Here is a 22,422-nt window from a genome sequence, read left to right as displayed (position 1 = left end):
TATCAATTTCCCTCTAAATTTGTAAGCTGGTCTCTTAACAGAGATATATTGTTTTGTAAATGAAAAAACACAGATGTTTCAGGATTCATTCTCCTCTACTATGGATAAACTGTTAAAAAATGGAGATCTTTCTTGCCCACGTACTCAGTACTATGGCTAAGGGCACTCAAAGAACACTTGACTTTAGACTATCAGGAAAGGATATATGGTCCCCAACTTACAAACAGCTTGACTTATGACTTTTCTGGGGTTTTTTTTAGCTTTAAAAGACCATTTATTAATCTTAAGTATTTATGACTCATGGGTTAAAATATTTATCAATTTAATACCAACAGGTAATTTTGTTTGAAAGAGACTTCAACTGTTATCCTTACCACTTTTATTTCCAATGGGAGAGAATTCTACGTTCTTTCTTTTTACATTCTCCTTTGTAGATGTTTTGAACCACAGTATCTGGCTATCTTAGGAAATTTAAATGACAGCCCATTAACAGGCTTTCCAGAAAGTTTCCCATCAGTGAAAAGAAGTCCCACTGACTTTCCTAGCCACTCCCATATTCAGCTTGTAAATAACCTATTGTGAGAAGCATATTCCAATAACGATGACGTTGAGTGACCTCAAGTGTACACCAATATTATTCCAATGGAAAAGCTTAGATACTAACAGTGTTTAAATAATTGAAAACTAATTGGAATCTCTTCAAGAGATACAATAATGGGGAACATGGAGGCACAGCAAAGATTATTTATAAACAATGTATGAAGGAGACATGATACTTACACCTAAATAACAAACAAAACCCCCTCCAGGCTAAATAGTTCTTTTGTACACATCTTATTAAAGCCCAGATGAAAATATTTTAAAGCTTTAAGAAAATTACCATAAATTATTCTCTATAATTTGTGCCTTGCATGGTTCTAAAATGTTCATAATGCTATAATTTGCTACTTACGTGAAATTTTAAAAAAATATCTCCATGCATATCTTGTTCACTTTTTTTTTTTTTTTTTTTTTTTTTTTTGAGACAGAGTCTCGCTCTGTCGCCAGGCTGGAGTGCAGTGGTGCGATCTCGGCTCACTACAACCTCCACCTTCCAGGTTCAAGTGATTCTCCTGCCTCAGCCTCGGAGGAGCTGGGACTACAGGCGTGCACCACCACGCCCAGGTAATTTCTTGTGTTTTTAATGGAGATGGGGTTTCACCATTTTGGCCAGGATGGTCTCAATCTCTTCATCTTGTGATCCTCCCACCTTGGCCTCCCACAAGTGCTGGGATTACAGACGTGAGCCATCACACCTAGCCTTGTTGACATTTAACTCACAAATAAATACCTTAACATGCTGTCTAGAGAAATTGCTCCTACATACTTATTCTTAATTATGGGGGATTCAAGCAATTCTGAGTTTTTATAGCATCCTCAAACTGAAAAATATTCAAAATTAGCCATTTTTTCCTTAATTATTTAGTTATGTATTTAAGAAATAGAGACAAGCTCTTGCTATGTTGCCCAGGCTGGTCTAAAACTCCTGGCCTCAAGCAGTCCTCCCGCCTCAGCCTCTCACAGTGCTGGAATTACAGGCATGAGCCACTGTGTCCAGCTAAAACAAGTCAATTTAATGCCCTTAAACAATCAAAATGTAATGCTAAGGAAAATAAAACAATACAAGCCAAAACTGGAGTGCAAAAGCAAAAACCTTTTGGCTATAGATTTGTGAACTAAAGGGATCCTTTCCCAAGGGCATGCTGGAAATACAAAAAATGAAATGACAGAAGCTTCCCGTGTTTCCCTCCTTCCTTAGGCAACTTCTTATCCTATTTGTTTCCTGAAACATATCTGGTTAAGACTCTTGTGATTAAAAAGACAAAAACAAGTATTTATAGAAGTCCATCAGATTCCTCATTAAAGCTGAAGTCACACACCAGAGACCAGTGGTCTGAAGGATAATTGAAGGATGGTAGCCAGTTGGGTCCAATCTGTTCTTCAATGGGCAGATCAAGAGCTGACCTTACATTTAGAGCATGTTTAGAATACCAGATGTAATCCAGGGTGTGCCTGCCCTCCCCTGGTGTCCAGATCTTCCAGGTAGTATATGGGGGTTCTGACTGCCCACCAGCACTCAGGGGCTTGTAGGCACTGTTCAGGTTGAGGCTGGAGGAAGCAAAATGTTTCTAGGCCTCTTGTGTTGGTTCTGCATTGAAGTCCCCTCAAACAAGAAGGGGAATCTTGGCCCTTGAGTGACGTTTGGCAAGTTCTGAAGAAGGTCACAGCCTTGAGCTGATCAAAATTACTCCCAGACAATGTGTGCTTTTACATAGGTGACACCAATGCAGAACTGTTGGTCTGACTCCTTGCACTCTAGGAACTGTGCAATGGCCACCTGATTGGTTTTCAGTGTCATGGCCATCAGCCTAATATTGGCAGTGTTCACTAGCTTGATTTGGTTTTGGAGGAAAAATTAGGTACAGCTGTCTGGTCCATTGTTTTGTTCTATACTTAGACAAGATGATCAGGGCTTGAGGAAAAAAAAAAAATGTGCCTTGATAGCCCAGCCTCCTGAGGAGTGGCTGGAAGGTGTCAAAATACTGTTCTACCTCTTGGAGGCACAATATATCAGGCTGGTAGAATAGGATTTCTTCTAGCATGAGATGCTTCCTTTCTTTTCACTTGAGTGCTTCCAACAGGGCATTGTACAAAGTTGTCTTTGTCTTTCCAAGAGCTTGGACGAAGTTGTTCCATTGCATGACCCTAATAGGTAGGTAGTTACTGGAGCCACAAAATCTCTCTGGAACCAAGGAGGTTAAGTATCCAGGACAGCCCTGCATTCCTCAAAAAGCTCGTTAGGATCTATGGGCTCCAGATGTTCTAGGTCAGGTAATACCAAACACTCTGGGTGCAGGAGGCAGTACTGCTGTTCAGTGTCTTGGCAAGAGCACTAGAGTCTGCTCATATTATTTCAATCGTACTTCGACTACCCATACAACCATTCTGCTTTTCACCTTCTCTACAGTATTAAGTTACATGATATATTCAACACTTTATTATAAAATAGGTTTTCTGTTAGATGATTTTGCCCAACTATAGGCTAATGTAAGTGATCTGAGCACATTTAAGGTAGGCTAGGCTAACATGTTTGGTAGGCTAAATGTATTAAATGCATTTTTTACTTAATAATTTCAACTTACAATGGGTTTGTTGGGATGTAACCCCATTGTAAGTCAAAATGCATCTGTACCGATTCATTCACCTTGAGTTTAATAGAGGGGAAATACACCTGGACGATCCTAAGAACACAGCTTGCAGGACAATTACCGCACAGAACGAACCACCAAATGAGAGGCCCCCCAAGAGCACAAGAATGGCAAGCTCTACTAAGCAAATATACTTATCATTTTTCAAGCTGTAGTTATATTTAAACCAATTCGCACTGCAGTTCATTTCAAAGAAATTACTTCATAGCTTCAGGACTCCCCTGTGAAATCCTAAATACCAGCACTACAGCACTACAAATTTAAACTTAACTTAAAAATAATGAACTAATCACTGAACCAGCATGTCTTCATATATACCCGCACTAGACTGGTTCTGTTTCACTCACAGGCTGCCCCTTATTTTATTAAAATTCAACACAAGCTCCATTAAAGGACAATAGAATTAGCTACGCAATTAAGATACAGAAGACAGCATTAAAGCAGTAAGGTGCCTGTTCATGTAAGATTTAAAATGAACACCAGGAGTTGAAAATTTTTAAACTGGCTTGAACAGTTAAACTGGTGAATAAACCAGCCAGTTGTGCGGAAGAAACTTTGAGGCATAATAGCAGTATCTGGTTCCTATGAACCTTTCTTAAGCCCAGTGTTTTCTTATCTATCATTGCATTCAAATTTAACATTCCTGAAAGCCAAGTTAGGGCAAAGACCCTTTTGCCAAATTTTAGTTGGAAACACTAAACCAAGTCAAGGTCACACTATTGGTGACGTTTACAACAGTGCTCGGCACAATGCAGGCAGTCATAGGCATTAAGTGAACGCTGATTTAAGATAATGCCTCCAGCCTCATAACTAATCATAGTACCCTTTATTATCAATATTCATTAGCTATCATTACAGGATGCTCACTGTGCTGCGCTCAGAACTGTATGAATAGCATTTAAATTAATTCTAACAATCCATTAAGTAAGGTTATTAACCTCATTTTACAGATATGGAAACTGAGACTTAGAAAAGCAACTTGCCAAAGTCACTCAGTATGTCAGGAGTCTTAACTTGAATTAAGAGTTTGACTCAAGAGCCCTGTTCTTAACTACAGTTGACCCTTGAACAACATGGGGGTTAGGGGTGCCAAACCCTCGTGCAGTCAAAAATCTGTGTATAATTTTTGACTCCCACAAAACTTAACTACTAATAGCCTACTACTGACCGGAAGCCTTACTGATAATATAAACAGTCAATTAACATAGATTTTGTATGTTATATGTAATAGATATTACATTTTTTATGCAAACATCAGGAACAATATATATATCATATTCTTACAATAAAGTAAGCTCTCAGAAAAGAAAATGTTAAGCAAATCTTAAGGAAGAGACAATAAATTGACTATTCATTAGGTGGAAGTGGATCATCATAAAGGTTTTCATTCTCATCATCTTTAGTGGGCTGAGAAGGAGAAAGGGGAGGGGTTGGTCTTGTGTCCCAGGAGTGGCAGAAGCAGAAGAAAATCTGCATGTAAGTAGACCTCTGCAGTTCAAACTTGTGTTGTCCAAGGGTCAACTGTCCTACCCAATCCTGCCTTCCAAGACACTGAAGTTGGTGCACGAGCTAAAACCCATGCCATTCCAGAAAGAAGTGGTCAGAAAGATCAGCAGACTTATGTTTTCATAAATTCATTCTTAGTAGACTCATGAATTTCAGTCTTAATTCACTCGTTTGGAAAAAGTTACACTACAATCCCTCTCTCCACTGATACAGCTGTAGTAGAGGTAACACAACTTAGTACATGTTAAAACGTTACTCAAATGAAAATATTATGGGGTTATTCTGATCTACTAGCTAGTGATCTCTCTGTAACTATCACACATCAAGATCGTGCTACTATGTTCGTATCTGTAATAGAATAGACATGTAATTTGACATCACCACAGAAGTCTTCTCACCTAGTGGTTCTCAAGGAAAGGAAAGAAACCTGTGGGCCTTTCCCAATTTTGATTTGACTTCAAGGGGCATTTGTCAGAATGAGGTGCACAAAGCAATGAGATGTGTTCTACAGATGATTCTATTGCACACTCTGGCTAGGAAATCACCTTTAGTACTGTGGTCTAGAATATGTAAACTTAGTTAGTATGTTCCAACCGAAATCCCTTCTCAGCTACTTACCATTAGAACTAGAGCAGCAAGCTATTTACATTCTGTAAACCAAGCAGTCACTGCTGTGCATATAAATAAGCCCTAACTATTACTCGCAATAAACCTTAGTTATAGAATCCGTCTGAATTGAATTCCCTGAATGTAGCAGAGTAGCCTAGTCCGGTGCTGTTAATTCAATAACTCTAACAATGAGCCCAAATCTGCTTCTTTAAACTTATCCATGGTTATTCTAAAGCAAAACACGTTCACTTCCTGTTTGACCTGAACTTATTAACCCATTCTGAATTGCATTACAAGAGTTTAAACATTAGCCATATCACTTCAAAAAGAAAAAGCCATCTTCTCCCGATGATTAAACTACTAAAGAATACATGGTACAGAAAGGTTTGCATTTCAATAGAACTAGCTTTATTTACTTATTTATTTATTTATTTAAACAAAAGAAATGATTTAAAAGCAAATGCATATATGTACCAAGGGATGGACATGACCTGGTACTTACAAAGGAGCTGCTGTGTCATAATGGAAACAGCATATTAGGAGAAAAATAGTATTTCGTGTGCTGTCTGCTTGAGTAATCAATCTGGAGATGCAAGTTAACCGAAGGTGCTCTGCCAAGCCATCAGCGTGAGAAAAAAAAAAACCACCAGAAGTTGCCTCCAGATAACTATGTAGTGGCAGCGTGATAACCGGCATCAACTCACGGTCTTCTCATTTTCCCCATTTTCTATAATTTTCCTCTTCTTTTCATCTATTTTTTTCTTGAAGATGTTATTTCGGTAAAACTGAAGTTCTTTGATGCTTTCGCTAATGTCGTCAAGTGCCCTGTAAGCAAACACACCACACTGAATGAACTGTCCAAAACTGGGACATGAAAATCATTTTAAAAGTACGACTGTTACAAAATGACTTAAGAACAATGGGTGCTACTGTACATGTCACTATCTAGCATCATCAAAAGTAGAACATTTCAGAAAAGCAATTTTCTTTAAAGGTTTTGTATAAACTTTTGACAAAAAAATTGGTAAAATATAAAAGATTAAACTTTCCCAAATTGTTCCCTAAGATGGTGACATGTTCCACCGGGAGAAAAAATAATTCCAGGGTCAAATAAGTTTAGGAAAAACTAGATTAAACTTTTTACTGAAGTAAAAAGTTGGAAAGCATTTCATATACTGATGTGTATTATGAACTCTCAAAAGGAAGCTGTCCTATATTTCTAATATATTAATTTTCTAAAATTAATAAATTTTAGTATTTCTAAAACTTAATCGACCACATTTGCAGAATACTTATAAACAGCTCATGGAACACAGTTTGAGAAACACTGCTCAATACTTAATGAGGCCCCTGAACAAAACAGACTGACATACTTGAACAGAGGTCATCACTCAGTCATCATAATAAACATCAATTATCAAACAGTACCTAACCATACCAGAGGATCTACCTCCTCTCATGGTGATTTGTGCTATAATCAGTGGCAGCCTGCCTCCATCTAAGAGCCTTTCTTTTCTTCCAACATGTTGTTTCCCATCTGTTGCAGTCTGAGAAATCAGGTAACCAAGATTATTAGAACAGTGTGCAAGTAAATCAATAAGCTCTGAATGATGGGCCAAAGGCCACTTCCAGAGAATACCCGGCACAAATTTTAGTGCAAGAGTTTTATGACAGTTATTTGCGTGGCTAAGACAACCATCTGCTTTCTTCCCAGGTCTTGGATATATGTCAGAGCTGAAGCTGCCAAAATTATAGCCTCTGGCTAAATAATGGTACACAATCTCTTATCCACAAAACTGAAATCCAAAACATACCTGAAAACCCACAGTACTTTCATAACCTATTGTGTAGCAAAACCTGAGCAATCTTAATGTGAGGCTATTGACAGTCATCATTAGTTATGCCATTTGGTGTGAATATACACGTTTCACTACAGAAATATCTGTGTGTTTTATTATGGGCTGCTTCTCAAACCTTGTTAGGGATGCTACAAGATAATAAGCAATACAGACATAGTGTTACCTTTCTAAAATCTGAAAAATTCTGAAATCCAAGACATACCCCAGTTGTTTCAGATAAGGTATTCTAGGCCTGTATGCCTGTGCTATAGTCTACATACACTCAATAAAATAACATGAGAATGCCTAACTTTTCAGGGATTGGTCTTTCTCTGTTTGCCTAGAACTGTGCAATGTACATCGTAGGGGCTCAGTGAATGGTTTAACAAATGCTACCCTTAGAAGTCAGTTGCTAAACCTTCCATCAGGTTTCATGTTTCTCCTGAAAGACCACAAAATCAAAAAGAAAAGACCAGTACAGGACACATGAATATATAGGATCTTTAAACTCCTTGTCAACTTGTACCTAAGGCTACAGGCATAAGAGAAACAATCAGAAAAACTATAACAAGTGTCAAAGTAGGCAACTATATTATACGATTGCACACAAAGTGTTCTGATTTCAAAAGGCTGCCAGTCCATATCCTCTGTGGGAAAAAAGTTAACACGGTTCATTACTAGAAAGATTACAGATTGTTTCATCATGCCTATAAACCAAGCTATCTAAGAGTTTTAAAACAGCAATAAAGGCTATATAACCCTCTCAGAATGGAACACGAATCTGACCAGAATTCCTAACAGGAAGAGAATGTTATGTTTATGCTAGTCGAACTTTATCTTTTCCCCAAGAAAAAAGAGTTAAGGGACATTATTTCAAGCAGTCAGGAATTTGGGAGTTAAGTGCGTGTCAGACTGGAAAGCACTTGGTAGAACTCAAACTTACCTATGAGAAGCAGCCTTCTTTGGTGCAAATTCATATTCTTCTGGATACCAGCGTCTATACACAGCAGAAATGGAACTCTCAAAGGAAGCTGTCTCAAATACACTGAATAATTACCTCCTTCAAGTAATCCATTAACATTGAAAATGGCATTTGAGTCATGATTCTCAAGTTGCTTCTTTGCCAAGGCCTCTATCTTCCACCCTCTCCTCTCTTTCTTCTGTATATTTTCTATGAGCAAGCTCATCAGTGTGTAAGACTGCTAAATCTGGAAATCCAGCCCAGCCCTCCCTAGAGTTTCTGTCATGGATATGCAACTGCCCACTAGATACCTGCATCTAAAAATCTACCAGACACTTCTAATTCAACATACATCAAACCACACCCATCATCCTCAGCACCTCCCCTGCCCCATCCACCATACTCTTCCACTTCTCTTCTTCTTTTTATTTGAACACTGCCATCAGCCACCAAAGCTGCTCAAACTAGAAACATCAGAATCACATTATACCTCTTCCTTTTCACACCACCTCATTTGAACACTGAGTGTCTGTCAATTGACCCTCTCACATTTTTATCATACAAGCCCCTCATTTCCATGCTCTGCCCTTTCTCCAGTTCATTCTTCTCTCCAAGATGGTGGAAAAGGCTCCTTTCTATCTCTCTACCACTTTTCTTGCCACCTTCAAATCAGAACAATCGTATCACTCACTCTTCTACCTACACTTTCTCAAAGGAACCCATTCCTTGCAAGATCACAGTGAACTTCACTGGCATGGCATGCAAGCCCTTGAGGCTCTAGACCCATCTCCCACCTTCTCCAACCTCATGCTTTGCATTCCAGCATTAATGGTTTGTGATTCATTTAACACATTTTGCCTTAGCTTCCTGCTCCCTCACATTGTTATACTTCTGTCTGCTCTCTCTGAATGCTCTCTCCTCAACAAAATGCCTGGAAGACTTCCACTCTTCAAATCTCAGTTTCAAAGCGATTTCCTTCCTACATAAAGGTTTCTCTGACTCCCCATTCCTCTTGCTCCAGCGCAGTTAGACGCTGCTTCCCTTGTGACCTCAGTAGTCCATATGTACATTTTCACTACAGGAGTCATGAGAGAGTATATTTTTAGGGTGTGTTTTTTACACATATGTCGATCCACTACTTTCTAAAGTACTTAAGAGCTTTTCATCTATATGTTCCCAGTCAGAAGACTTCCATATAATATTAATTAATCCAGAAAATTTATTGAGCACTTATTTTGTGCCAGGCATTGGCTTATTTACTGGGAACATGTCTGATATTGTTTCTCCCAAATCTCACCAGTCCAGGATAAGTTAAGGTCCTATGCAAGCAAGAATGGGATGAGGAAGATAAGAACCCACTTGGCAGCCTTAGTTCTATAGCTCTATCCAATTACTTTTCACAAGTTCTCAATTAAAACATGCTAAATGAGGTAATTTAATGGATCCTAAATATAGCCCTTACCTGCACAGTTCTTTAACAGTGCTCACATCAATTATTCTATAATGAAGATGTTTCATGAACTGGGGCATGTATTTGTCAAGAAACTTCTTATCTTCATGAACTGAATTTCCTAGAAAGACACGAAGCATACTGCATCTCTGTATTTCTAGTAGTATACAACAGGATATCAAAATTCATAAAATGTATTTGAAATGGAGATGATTTTTTAAAATTCCAACAATTCCTAAAAGCACCTCTATATTTCTAAATCAGGTTTGGGTAAATGTGATTAGCTTACAAGTACAGATTTGCAAGTACTTAGTCAGTTTAGCTCATTATAAATTTGTAAATGACCTCTCATGAACAGAAGGACGAATCTATCATTCCACATGCTTGATGTAATGCACAAATCTATTTGTTACTTTTTAAGGTCATACCAGATATGCAAACTTTCTCCCAGTGTCACAAAATTCACACCACTAACCCTAACAATTTAACTGAATCACATAGGTAGATAAACCTTTATTTACAATTCAAGTTTTTCAATAAATCATATGAATATTCATGTTTCCGAAAAGTAACTAAAAACACTAAATTTTAAATGAGACCTTTAAAACACATACCAGCCACATTGGCTGGGGGAAACATTGACACAACATATGCTCTAGTACTTAATGTCAAAACTTATTTTTATAAATGTTTAGGAACAGTATTAGTTACCACATCAACTTACATATACAAAGGCACATATACCTTCAGAGAAACATTAACTTCCCTCTGGCAATGTCACCCCTTTAAAAATACTGGGAGAAGAGGCCTAGTCTCTTTAGAAAGTCAGTGTCATAGGGGAAAAATAATAGGTGGAAAGTTTTACATTAAGAGACTAAAGAAATATAACTAAATGAAATGCATGAGCCTTGACTGAATGCTGGTTCAAAAACAAGTATTCTGGGGAACGTCTAATGTGGAGTACATATATGATACTCAATAATGTTTCATTATCTTCAATTCAATGACACTGTATTACATAAGAAAATGTCTTTACTCTTGGGAGATGTTTGAAGAAGTATTTAGGAATGAAGTGTCCTGATGCCTGCAATTTCCTTTAAAATGTCGAACAAAATATAGGTAAAACAATCAAGGCACAAGGTTAACAATTACTAAATCCACTCCTCTGTGCATGTGAAATTTTTCCATCATAAAAACATGGGGGAAATTTTTAGTAAGATTTCATGTCAGGTTTCAGGGCATTTTCCCAATACTCGTGCTATAAACTACACAAAGAAACTTGAACAGAAAAGTAAGATGTGTAACCCAAAGCAGGGTAAATGGAAGACATGGATGGGCTCGGCTGGTCTTTCTGGAACGGCAGTCTCTTGAACCACTACATATGGAAGACTATAAGATATACATAGGATTGGATTTTACCTGCAAGTGGACAGAGCCCTGGAGGAGTCTGCTGTCGTACAAAGGACAGAAATTCATACTCTGCCTGCTGCAATGTAATTGTACTCTCCTTCACTGCCTTGGTAAGGCCAGACTGCAAGAGAGAATCCCCAGCCCCCCACCAAAAACACATGTGAAGTCAGTTTTCGAAGGCATCCAGAAATGAAACTTCACTTTTAAAATGGGCAAATATAACTACAAATAGACCATTTTCAAAGCTCAAGTTCAAATTGCAACTGCCATCTTTGCACCATTTTTTTCCTTAATCCAAGCCAACTCAGTTATGATCCTGACTGTTAATAGCATTTCCACAGTCAAAAAAGATGGTGTTCAAAGTCCAAGGATATTAACCTCTGGGAAGAAACAACTATTAACAGGAGAGCAGCAATCCCCCTTCTCTGAAAGTTGATGTCTAACCTTATCCAAAAGACTGACTTGAGCAATACTTGACAATCCGCAATGCGTTCGCGACAGACTGAATGTAGGAGAGAAAAAAAAGAGGACATTCAGGAGAAGATGATCTCGAGAGGTCCCGAAGATGAAAAGCAAACAAGCAAGCAGTTTCCCAGGCTTGCCAAGCAATCTTCTCTAAGCCTTTTCAAAATACCATCCAACAATGGTATCGGATTCAGGTGTGGGAGCAAAAAGCTTTTTACTGATCCCCAAAGCAGCAATCCTGTTATTTGGTAATGTTACCTTCCCATGATGCTCCTTACACCAATCTGACATGCTGTCCAGCAACTCATCTGGTTGTTTTATAATCAGGTTAGGACCCTGTGGATGGGAAACGCCATCAGTCACCAAGAACCAACAGGAATAACCTTACTTTCAGAGGGAACGTTTAAGCTGTTTTAAGGACTAAATATACATATCAGAGAAAGTAAGAGATAAGGATGCTTTAAAAGTGTTCCTCCTTCATTCCAGCACTGTTTATTAAGGCAAAATAGAACACACGTACACACATACACAACTGAAAACTCAAACGCCTACAAATAGATGACACAGATATCTATCAAGGGTCAGCAAACTATGTCCCCATGCTTCAGCTATTTTTTTTTTTTTTTTTTTTTTTTTTTTTTTTTGAGACGGAGTCTCGCTCTGTCGCCCAGGCTGGAGTGCAGTGGCGCGATCTCGGCTCACTGCAAGCTCCGTCTCCCGGGTTCACGCCATTCTCCCGCCTCAGCCTCCCGAGTAGCTGGGACTACAGGCACCCACCACTACGCCCGGCTAATTTTTTGTATTTTCAGTAGAGACAGGGTTTCACCGCGTTAGCCAGGATGGTCTCGATCTCCTGACCTCGTGATCCGCCTGCCTCGGCCTTCCAAAGTGCTGGGATTAAAGGCGTGAGCCAACACGCCCGGCCTCAGCTATTTTTTAATAGCTAGAAAGCTAAGAATGATTTTTACATTTGTAAAAGATTGTTTAAAAAAAAAAAAAAAAGACGAGAACAAATGACTGTACTCAAAGCCTAAACTATTTAATACCCTGCCCTTTCCAGAAGGGTCTGTCAACCCTTGATTACGAGTTCATTTTGAAAAGTGTCTAGGCCAGGCATGGTAATAATCCCAGCACTCTGGGAGGCTGAGGTGGGAGGATCACTTGAGGCCAGTAGTTCAAGACCAGTCCAGGCAACATACCAAGACCCCATTTCCACAAAATTAAAAAAAAACAAAAAACAAAATTAGCTGGGCATGGTGGCACACCCCTACGGTCCTAGCTTCTCAGGAAGCTGAGGCACGAAGATCACTTGAACTCAGGAGTTCAAGGTTACAGTGAGCTACGATCATGCCACTGCACTCCAGCCTGGGTGACAGGGTGAGACACTATCTCTTTAAAAAAAAAAAAAAAAGGCCGGGCGTGGTGGCTCACACCTGTTATCCCAGCACTATGGGAGGCCAAGGCGGGCGGATCACGAGGTCAGGAGATCGAGACCATCTTGGCTAACACAGTGAAACGCTGTCTCTACTAAAAATACAAAAAATTAGCCAGGCATGGTGGCAGGCGCCTGTAGTCCCAGCTACTCAGGAGGCTGAGGCAGGAGAATGGTGTGAACCCGGGAGGCGGAGCTTGCAGTGAGCCGAGATCGCACCACTGCACTCCAGCCTGGGTGACAGAGCGAGACTCCATCTCAAAAAAAAAAAAAAAAAGTATCTATATTGCAGGTGAAAAAAGCAACTGCAGAACCATATATGCATACATATGATTTCATTTACACCTGTTTAAAAAAACACGCATTTATATAAGCATACAAAATATCAAGACAATACGTAAACTTGGAGTAAGATGGGGCAAGAGAACAGGACAAAAATCCAATAGTTTACTATACATACACTTTGGATAGTTACACTGTTTAACAGTATTTTTATATTTAAAAAAATTTAAAGAGGCAATTGTTGATATCTGAAACACACACACACACAAAGTGGTCCTCAAATTCTCGGCTCCATTTCACAGAATATCCAAGTGTGAGTCTCTCATATTAAGTCCTGGCAGTTAACAACAGCTGCGGCATTAAAGCAAGTCACCTTAGCTGCTCCCTCTGTAAGATAGTGATAATAATAAACTGCATCCCTTCCCTCGTAGAAATGTTAACAGGATAAAAGAAATTATAGATATGAGCTCTTTGAACTCTCTGGTAGAAAAGTATTCTAAAAATTCAAGGTATTATTACTACTAAGGTGGTAAAAACAGTTTGCAATCACTTAAAGAAATGGCCAGAATTTAATTAAAATACGCCTGACATCCTACTACTAAAAAGGAGGTTAAGCCAAACAAGAAAACTGGTGTTGGCAATCTCTGCAGAGAAACAAAAAATTTTGCTTGGATAACGTACATTTTATGATAGTCACGAAAAAAAAAATACTCATACTATTAAAAAAAATACTAACAATGATGGAAAAATCAAACTACTACAGATATAATGCTAGATACCTATTCTAGATCCCAATTTAGCAAGCCACGGGACCACACCTACAGAAAAATTTTCAGAGTAGTATGCCTGCTCTTCTCCCAACATAAAACATTTTTCTCAGACTCTTATAAAAGAATAAAACATACTGCAGAACTGATAGCCCCCAATTTTTTTTTTTTTTTTTTAATAAAACATCTTTATCCTCATCTGACTTAGTCCATTTACAAATGCTGCATTCATCTGCAGCTGTGTGAATACATAGCCAAATTTCCTCCAGGGTACATATCAACCTACCGGTCCATTAAACTGTATTTCACATTATATCAACAGTCTAAAGGAAACACTCTTCTTCAGCCAAGGGTAAGTTAGGATGGTAAAATAAAGACACTTCTCTTCACTATTCATCTCCAGTAAATCCCAAGTAACAGAAAAAAACAACCAAATCTAAAAATCAGGGCTTTATTTATACAAAGTTAAAAAAAGTTGTTATGATGAGAAATACAAAGTCTCATGATTCTCCTACAGCTGATATGCGGGGAGGGTAAGCCTGGTACTCCACAAACACAGTCATTCATCTAGAAATATGTCCTCACCTCTTTTACCTACACAGCAAAACAAACGAAAGTGTTAACTGCAGATTTACGAAATTTATCCGGTGCCAGCAACGTATCAATGCTACCCTCTAGGAACTTATTTTAACAAGACTCTCTTTTCCACAAACATCCCTACTTTGTTCCTATTCTGGAGTTTCTGGCTCTGAATACTGCTGACAGTCTAAAACAGAATTATTCAGGGTCAGGGATTTCACCCCCTACCAGATGGTGTCACATCCTTGTTAAATGTTTCATGAGTGGTTGAAATGCAGCAGGTGTGTTTCATTTGTTTTGCTAAATGTTTCAGTTGAAAGTAGCATGCAAAAACCTTAACCATGCCCAATCTGTCAACAAGAGAATACTTTATGGGTGTGCATTAACAGAAATTCTAAAATCTTAATATAGATCTAGAAGAATCACATGACCTAGTTGAAAAGGCAGAATTGTAAATATGGAGTCAAGTTAAAGTCAAGGTTATGATATAAAGACGCAAACACTGGCATGAGTCACCAAATCTGATGGGAGGACAGTTGGCTGTCCTACTTGCTAGGAGCACCTTACTGAGACAGCCTGAGTTAAACTATTGGCTCCCCTAATAAATAGCCACTGGGGCCTCAGACAAATTACCCAACATCTCTATGCTCAAGTGTCCTCATCTATCAAATGAGCATTACAACAAAACCTAACTTACAGTTGCTGTGAGGACTAAGAACAAAGACGTATAAAGCACTTAGAAACTGTACCTGGCATACAGTAAGCGCTCAGTAAATGACAGAATTTATGTTTCTGTAAATTTCTGGCATGGCTAATTAAAAAATAATGCTTAATTTTTTAATTTAAATTTTTAATTAATTTTTCACTAGGCTGTGAGATGGATTACTTTGGTTCTAGTACCACCCCTACCATGACCTAGCACATTACCTTAATCCATATGGACCTCAACTTTCTTATTTTTTAAATAAAGAAGCTGGAAAAAATGATGGGTATATCTCCAGTGCCCTTTAAAAAGTATGACTGTATTACATGGTATCACGTACTTCAGCCAAAATGTTGAGATCAGAGTCCGTTATCAGACAGGCCATCTCAATAATCTGGTCCTTCTCAATGTCCAATCCTGTCATCTGCAATTAAAAATAAATATATAACACACACAAAGCCATCATTCTGGCCTCTTTTACCCAAGTTTATTTAACAGAAATTCCCTCAAACATAGTCAGCTTGTAACCCATAGCCGAAACAGAAGAGAAGAATGCTCCTTGGCCAACTACTGAAGGTACTAAACACGAGTCCTCGTTTATTCAACAAACATTTACCAAGGGCCTGCTATTTGTCAAGCACTGAGATTCTACTCCGGGACAGATGCAAAGTAAGTAAAACTGAGTGCTGACATCACTCACTTTTGAAAGAGATAACTAACACCACGACGTCTCTACAGAGTTCACAAAGTTTTCACATTAATTACATCACTTGATCTTCACAATCTAATGGAAAAACTACTGGTATTATCCTCACTTCATATAAACTGAGGCTCAACGGAGGGAGAAGCCCTTGTTTCAGGCATGGAAAGCCTGAAGGGATAGGAATTGGGTTCCGGTCCCAACTCAGACTCCCACTAACAGCACGACCTTGAATGAGTTGAATCCTTTCTGTGGGCCTCAATGTTCTCACTTATGGAATGAGGGGTAGGGCTGAGTCATCTCCGGAGTCCCGTCTGACTCTAACAACCTACGGTCCTTTAAGGATTTAGCTGGGGGAGGCTAAGAAGAGCCGCTGCCCCCGCCCCCACTCCAGTGACCCAAGCCCAGAGACGCCAGAGCGTTAGGAAAAGTCCACATCTGGGCGGAGGGGTGGGCAGGAGAGGAAGCCACACGGAGGACTCCTCCCTTGTGGAAAGAAGCCCTACAGCCCAGCAGTGCGCCCCACGCCCGCAGGACTCCTGCCTCCGGACTTGCCCTGCGCCGCCCCTGGCCGGCGGCGCTAACCTGCCACACCTGAGACCCAGACCCCCGCCGCTCTCCCAGGACAGGCTCGGCTCCTCGGTCCCACGCGCGAAACCTCACTCGCCTTCCCCAAGCCCCCCGCCGACCTCACTCACCTCCAGGTCCACCCAGACCATCCGCTGAGCCATGCTCTCTCCTGCCGCCATGGCTGCGCCACCTTCGCGTACACCTCGCGTCCCAAACCGTCCGCGACTCCCACCTACACCCCGCAACAGCCTGGAGCCCAGGGAGCCGCCTAGCATCACCCGGCACCAGCAGCCACGGCCCCAGTCTCGTAGCCGGCGCTGGCGCAGGCGCAATAGTCGCTAAACGTCGCAAACCCGCGGGGAGGCGCACGAGCTGAAACCACACGTCCCAGCGTGCGGTGCGCCGGCTCACCCTCAACAGCCCGGCTTGGCTGCCGAAGGGGATGATGGGACTTAGAGTCTCACCTGCGGTTGCGACCGGATGCCCCACCCCCGCCACGTGTTTTTCGGGTGTTACTGGACGCGCTTGTTTTGCACTGCTAAGTTTGTTTGCTTCCAGGAGTTATTTCCTGAGTTTTGGTTAGTTGTAACCGCGCAGTTAAAAAAGAACTCTTACTTTGGTTGGTTGGAAAAGATCTGATTATCTATGTATGGTGTTTTTTTCATGTATCTCGTTCCTTTTTTGCTTTTCTTTCTTTCTTTTTTTTTTTTTTAACTTACCTGCCCCTCTATTCCACAAACTGGATATTTTCCTCATTTTTTTGGGACCAAGAGGCAGTGTGCTTTTGGGGGCCAGAAGGCCATTAACATTATCATCAAATCATTTAGAAATATTTACATGAGATCTTGTCTGAGAAATCATTTAGCACGTATTAGGTGTTCAGTCAAAGTTAGTTACCTTCCTTCATTTTGTTATGGGAAAAGGGTCCTGATCCAGGCTCAAAGAGTGGGTTCTTAGACCTCCTGCAAGAAAGAGTTCAGGGCGAATCCATAAAGTGAAAGCAAGTTTATTAAAAGTAAAGAAATAAAGAATGCCTACTCCATAGGCAGAGCAGGGGCATGGGCGACTGACTATACTTACAGTTATTTCTTGATTGTATACTAAAGGGGTGGATTATTCATAAGTTCTCCGGGAAAGGGGTGGACAATTCCGGGAACTGAGGGTTCCTCCGATTTTAGATCAGATATGGTAACTTCCTAAGGTTGCCATGGCATCTGTAAACTGTCATGGCACTGGTAGGAGTGTCGTTTAGCCTGCTAATGCATTATAATTCGTGTATAATGAGTAGTGAGGATGACTAGAGGTCATTTTGTCATCTTGGTTTTGGTGGGTTTTGGCCAGCTTCTTTACAACACCCTGTTTTATCAACAAGGTCTTTGTGACCTGTATCTTGTGCTGACCTCCTATCTCTTCCTGGGACTTAGAATGCCTAACCTCCTGGGAATGCAGCCCAGTAGGTCTCAGCATTGTTTTACCCAGCCCCTATTCAAGATAGGATCACTCTTCAAATGCCTCTGACAATTTGGCCAAGGGTTATCCCTTATTCCTTATGAAACGTGTCTGCATGATGACAACTTGCTGTTCTATTATTAAAAGTTCTCAAAGTTAAATCTCGCCCTCTTATAACAAATCTATGCAGTAAACTAACTTAAAATGAACTGAAACAATTCTGCCTGCTCTGTCATCATCTTTGGCTTTGATCCAGGTGTCTTTAATCTCCTGCAATGATAGCTGTAATGTCCAGCATTCCTAGGAGTCCAGGTGGCCAGCATCAAGACCTTTAGCCCTGAAATGTCAAATTTTGTGAGTCTCTTAAATCTTGGCTATCCGGTAACAAATTTGTGGCAGAGTGCCACTTTGTCACAAATGTCAATCTGGGCTTTGAATTGTAATCTCTATGTATTTTTCTGAAAGCCATATTGCTACTCATTACAGAGCTTGTGGTCCATCCTACCTGGTGAGCTGGTTTTATGAGAGAGAAACTTTGTTGCCTAATTGGAGCTTTAAGGAAAGTGTAGGGTACTGGATTTCACCTTCTACTGATTTTCTGTACCCAACCCATGACCTGCAACGGCCCAGAGAAACTCTTTGAAGGGTCATCAAAAGGTATGCGCAGATTATACACATAAAGACTTACTGTGCACAATGCATATATATTTTACCTGCATTGCCTGATGTCGCATTGTTTTGCTATAGTTTTTTACTCATTTGTAGCCTACTTTATAAAAAATGGTCTGCATTTCTTCTTTAGTTTTTTTCTTAGCTTTAAACTTGATTCATTGAAAGTAGAGTCAGTTGAGTCCGGGCGTGGTGACTCACACCTGTAATCCCAGCACTTTGGGAGGCCGAGGTGGGCGGATCATGAGGTCGGGAGTTCGAGATCAGGCTGGCCAACATACTGAAACCCCGTCTCTACTAAAAACACAAAAATTAGCTGGGCATGGTGGCACACGCCTGTAGTCCCAGCTACTGAGGAGGCTGAGGCAGGAGAATCGCTTGAACCCAGGAGGTGGAGGTTACAGTGAGCTGAGATTGCACCACTGCACTCCAGCCTGGGCAATAAAGCAAGACTCCATCCCAAAAAAAAAAAAAAAAAAAAAAAAAAAAAAAGAGTAGAGTCAGCTGAAGTACAGAAAGCTTTATCAATCGGGCTTGTTATGATCTTCTTAAAGTATTATGTATTTAAAATTTTAAAGAACACTATTTTTTTTCAACTTTACTACTGGAATAATGTTTCTAATAGGACATGGCTAAGGACACACAAACCCTTCCCTCTTTTGAGAGATAACTACTTTTTTACATATTTTTTAATTTTTATTTTTTAAATTGTGATAAAAGATAATACAAAAATTTACAATTTTAGCCATTTTCCTTATAAAGTAGGCATCCCCAACCCCTGGGCTGCAGATCGGTGCAGACGAGTAACAGTCCGTGTCATGTTAAGAACCGGGCTGCTCTGCCAGAGGTGAGGGGTGGGGGAGCGAGTATTACCACCTGAACCCTGCCTCCAGTCAGATCAGCAGTGGCATCAGATTCTCAAAGGAGCACAAACCCTATGTTGTGAACTGTGCATGCGAGGCATCTAGGTTGCGTGCTCCTTATGAGAATCTAACTAATGCTTGATGATCTGAGGTGGAACGGTTTCATCCTGAAACCATTACTCCCCTACCCCCATCCATGGAATAATTGTCTTTCATGAAACTGGTCCCTGGTGCCAAAAAGGTTGGGGACCACTGGTATAAAGCATGGTGGCATTAAGTACATTCACATTGTTGTGCAACCATCACCACCATTTATCTCCAGAACTTTTTCATCTTCCCAACAGAAACTCCATCCCATTAGACACTAACTCCCCATCTCCACCCATCCACTACTCCCAGCCCCTGGCAACCACTATTCTACTTTTTGTCTCTAAGAATTTGACTACTCTATGTACCTCTTACAAGTAGACTTATGCAGTATTTGTCTTTTCATATCTGGCTTATTTCATTTACTATCATCTCTTCAAAGTTCATCCATGTTGTAGCATGTGTCAGAATGTTCTTTCTTTTTCAAGCTGAATAATATTTCATTGTATGTATGTATCACATTTTGTATCCATTAATCCATTAATGGACACTCTTGTTGCCTCCACCCTGTGGCTACTGTGAATATTTACATGGTTTTAAATTTTAATTGTTATATTTTATTTTATTTTTGAGACAGGGTCTCACTCTGTCACCCAGGCTGGAGTTCAGTGGCGTGATCACACCTCACTGCAACCTCCATCTCCTGGGGTCAAGTGATCCTCCCACTTCAGCCTCCAAAGTAGCTGGGACTATAGGCACAGACCACCACACTGGGCTAATTTTTGTATTTTTTGTAGAGATGAGGTTTTACCATGTTGCTCTGGCTGTCTCGAACTCCTGGGCTCAAGCATTCCACCCATCTCAGCCTCCCAAAGTTCTGGGATTACAGGCATCAGTCACTGCAACCAGCCCTAATTTTATTTTTTATTGCTGCCTTCTTACCAGTGACTTTCCCAGCCCAGTTTTGTTCTTCCCAACTGTTTAACAAAGATCACTGTGATAATCAATCCACAACTGACCCCCCACTTCCCTGGTCCCTCTTTAGAATTATCCCAAATTATATCTTTAAAAGTCCTTCTCAGCCAGGCATGGTGGCTCACACCTGTAATCCCAGAATTTTGGGAGGCTGAGGTGGGAGGATCACTTGGGACCAGGAGTTTGAGACCCACCTGAGCAGCAAAGCAAGATCTCATCTCTCAAATAAATTAATTAACTTAAAAATTTAAAAACGTATTATCCAGATGATATAGTTTGGATCTGTGTCCCTGCCCAAATCTCATGTTGCATTGTAATCCCCAGTATTGAAGGTGGTACCTGGTGGGAGGTGTTTAGATCATGGGTGTGGATTTTCTCATTAAGAGTTTAGCACCATCCCCTTGGTGCTGTCCTCATGATAGTGAGTGACTTCTCACAAGATCTGGCTGTTTAAAAGTGTGGCACTTTGCTACTCTCTCTTGCTCCTGCCCTGGCCATGTGACATGCTATTGCCCCCTTTGCCTTCTGCCATGACTGTAAGCTTCCTGAGGCCTCCCCAGAAGCAGATGCCATCATGTTTCCTGTACAGTCTGCAGAACCATGAGCCAATGAAACCTCCTTTCTTTATAAATTACCCAGTCTCCGGTATTTCTTTATAGCAGTGCACAAATGGCTTAATACAAAAAATTGGTACAGAGAGTGGGCCATTGCTATAAAGGAACCTAAAAATGTGGAAGCAGCTTTGGAACTGGGTAACAGGCAGAGGTTGGAAGAGTATGGAGGGCTCAGAAAAGACAGGAAGATGAAGGAAAGTTTGGAACTTCCTAGAGACTGGTTAAATTGTTGTGACCAAAATGCTGATAGTGATATGGACAGGGAAGGCCAGGCTTAGGAGATCTCAGATGGGAAGGAGGAACTTAATTGAGAACTGGAGCAAAGGTCATGCATCTTATGCCTCAGCAAAGAGCTTAGCTGGATTGTGTCCATATCCTAGGGATATGTGGAAGTTTGAACATGAGAATGATAACCTAGAGTATCTGGTGGAAGAAATTTCTAAGCAGCAAAGTGTTCAAGAGGTGGCATGGCTACTTCTAACAACCTGTGCTCAGATGTGGGAGCAAGGAAATAAGTTGGAACTTATATTTAAAAGGGAAACAGCATAAAACTCAGGAAAACCTGCAGCCTGGCCATGTGGCAGAAAATAAAAGCAGCCTCGAGACACTGCTCCTTACATACAACTGCTTGGGCTCCAGTTGCCACTCTAAGGGGTGGAATGACATAGTTTGGATACATGTCCCCACCTAATCTCATGCTGAATTGTAATTCCCAATGTTGGAGGTGGGGCCTGGTGGGAGGTGATTTGAACATGGGGGTGGGTTTCTCTTGAATGGTTTATCACCATCCCCTTGATGCTGTTCTTGTGACAGTGAGTGAATTCTTGCAAGATCTGCAAGATCTCGTTGTTTAAAAATGTGTGGCACTGCCCACTCCCTTGCTCCTGCTCTGACCGTGTGATGTGCCTGCTTCTCCTTCACCTTTCGCTGTGATTGTAAGTTTCCTGAGGCTTCCCAAGAGGCCAAGGAGATACCAGCATTATGCTTCCTATACATCATTTAGAATCATGAGCCAATTAAACCTCTTTATAAATTACCCAGTTTCAGGTATTTCTTTATAGCAATACAAGAACAGCCTAATACACCTGGCATGGAGACACATGCCTTTAGTCCCAGGTACTCAAGAGGCTAAGGCAGGAGGATCATTTGAGCCCAGGAGTTAAAGGCTGCAATAAGTCATGTTCATGCCACTACACTCCTGGTGACAGAGTGAGATTCTGTCTCTGGAGGGGAAGAAAAAGGAAA

General features: G+C 40.5%; 1 protein-coding gene and 1 pseudogene across 1 annotated transcript in view; both read right to left on the bottom strand.

The window, feature by feature from the left end:
• Positions 1 to 250: 250 nt before the first annotated feature.
• On the bottom strand, positions 251 to 5,884 carry LOC126936530 (nocturnin-like; annotated as a pseudogene).
• The window catches only part of REXO2 (RNA exonuclease 2), a 1,032,599-nt gene continuing 1,015,925 nt past the window's right edge, over positions 5,749 to 22,422 (bottom strand). The window contains exons 2-8 of the mRNA XM_050758095.1: positions 16,649 to 16,838; positions 15,591 to 15,674; positions 11,746 to 11,823; positions 11,032 to 11,143; positions 9,625 to 9,733; positions 8,145 to 8,198; positions 5,749 to 6,188 (exon numbers count right to left, since the gene is read on the bottom strand). Of these exons, the coding sequence (XP_050614052.1) occupies positions 6,059 to 6,188; positions 8,145 to 8,198; positions 9,625 to 9,733; positions 11,032 to 11,143; positions 11,746 to 11,823; positions 15,591 to 15,674; positions 16,649 to 16,795 (714 nt within the window). The 5' untranslated portion in view covers positions 16,796 to 16,838 and the 3' untranslated portion in view covers positions 5,749 to 6,058. The remainder of the gene's footprint in view (positions 6,189 to 8,144; positions 8,199 to 9,624; positions 9,734 to 11,031; positions 11,144 to 11,745; positions 11,824 to 15,590; positions 15,675 to 16,648; positions 16,839 to 22,422) is intronic.

The sequence above is a fragment of the Macaca thibetana genome, chromosome 14 (genome assembly GCF_024542745.1).
Source record: "Macaca thibetana thibetana isolate TM-01 chromosome 14, ASM2454274v1, whole genome shotgun sequence".
NCBI classification, from domain to species: Eukaryota; Metazoa; Chordata; class Mammalia; order Primates; family Cercopithecidae; genus Macaca; species Macaca thibetana.
Note: the sequence above shows the minus strand (reverse complement) of the source record. Positions and strands in the feature narration are given on the sequence as shown.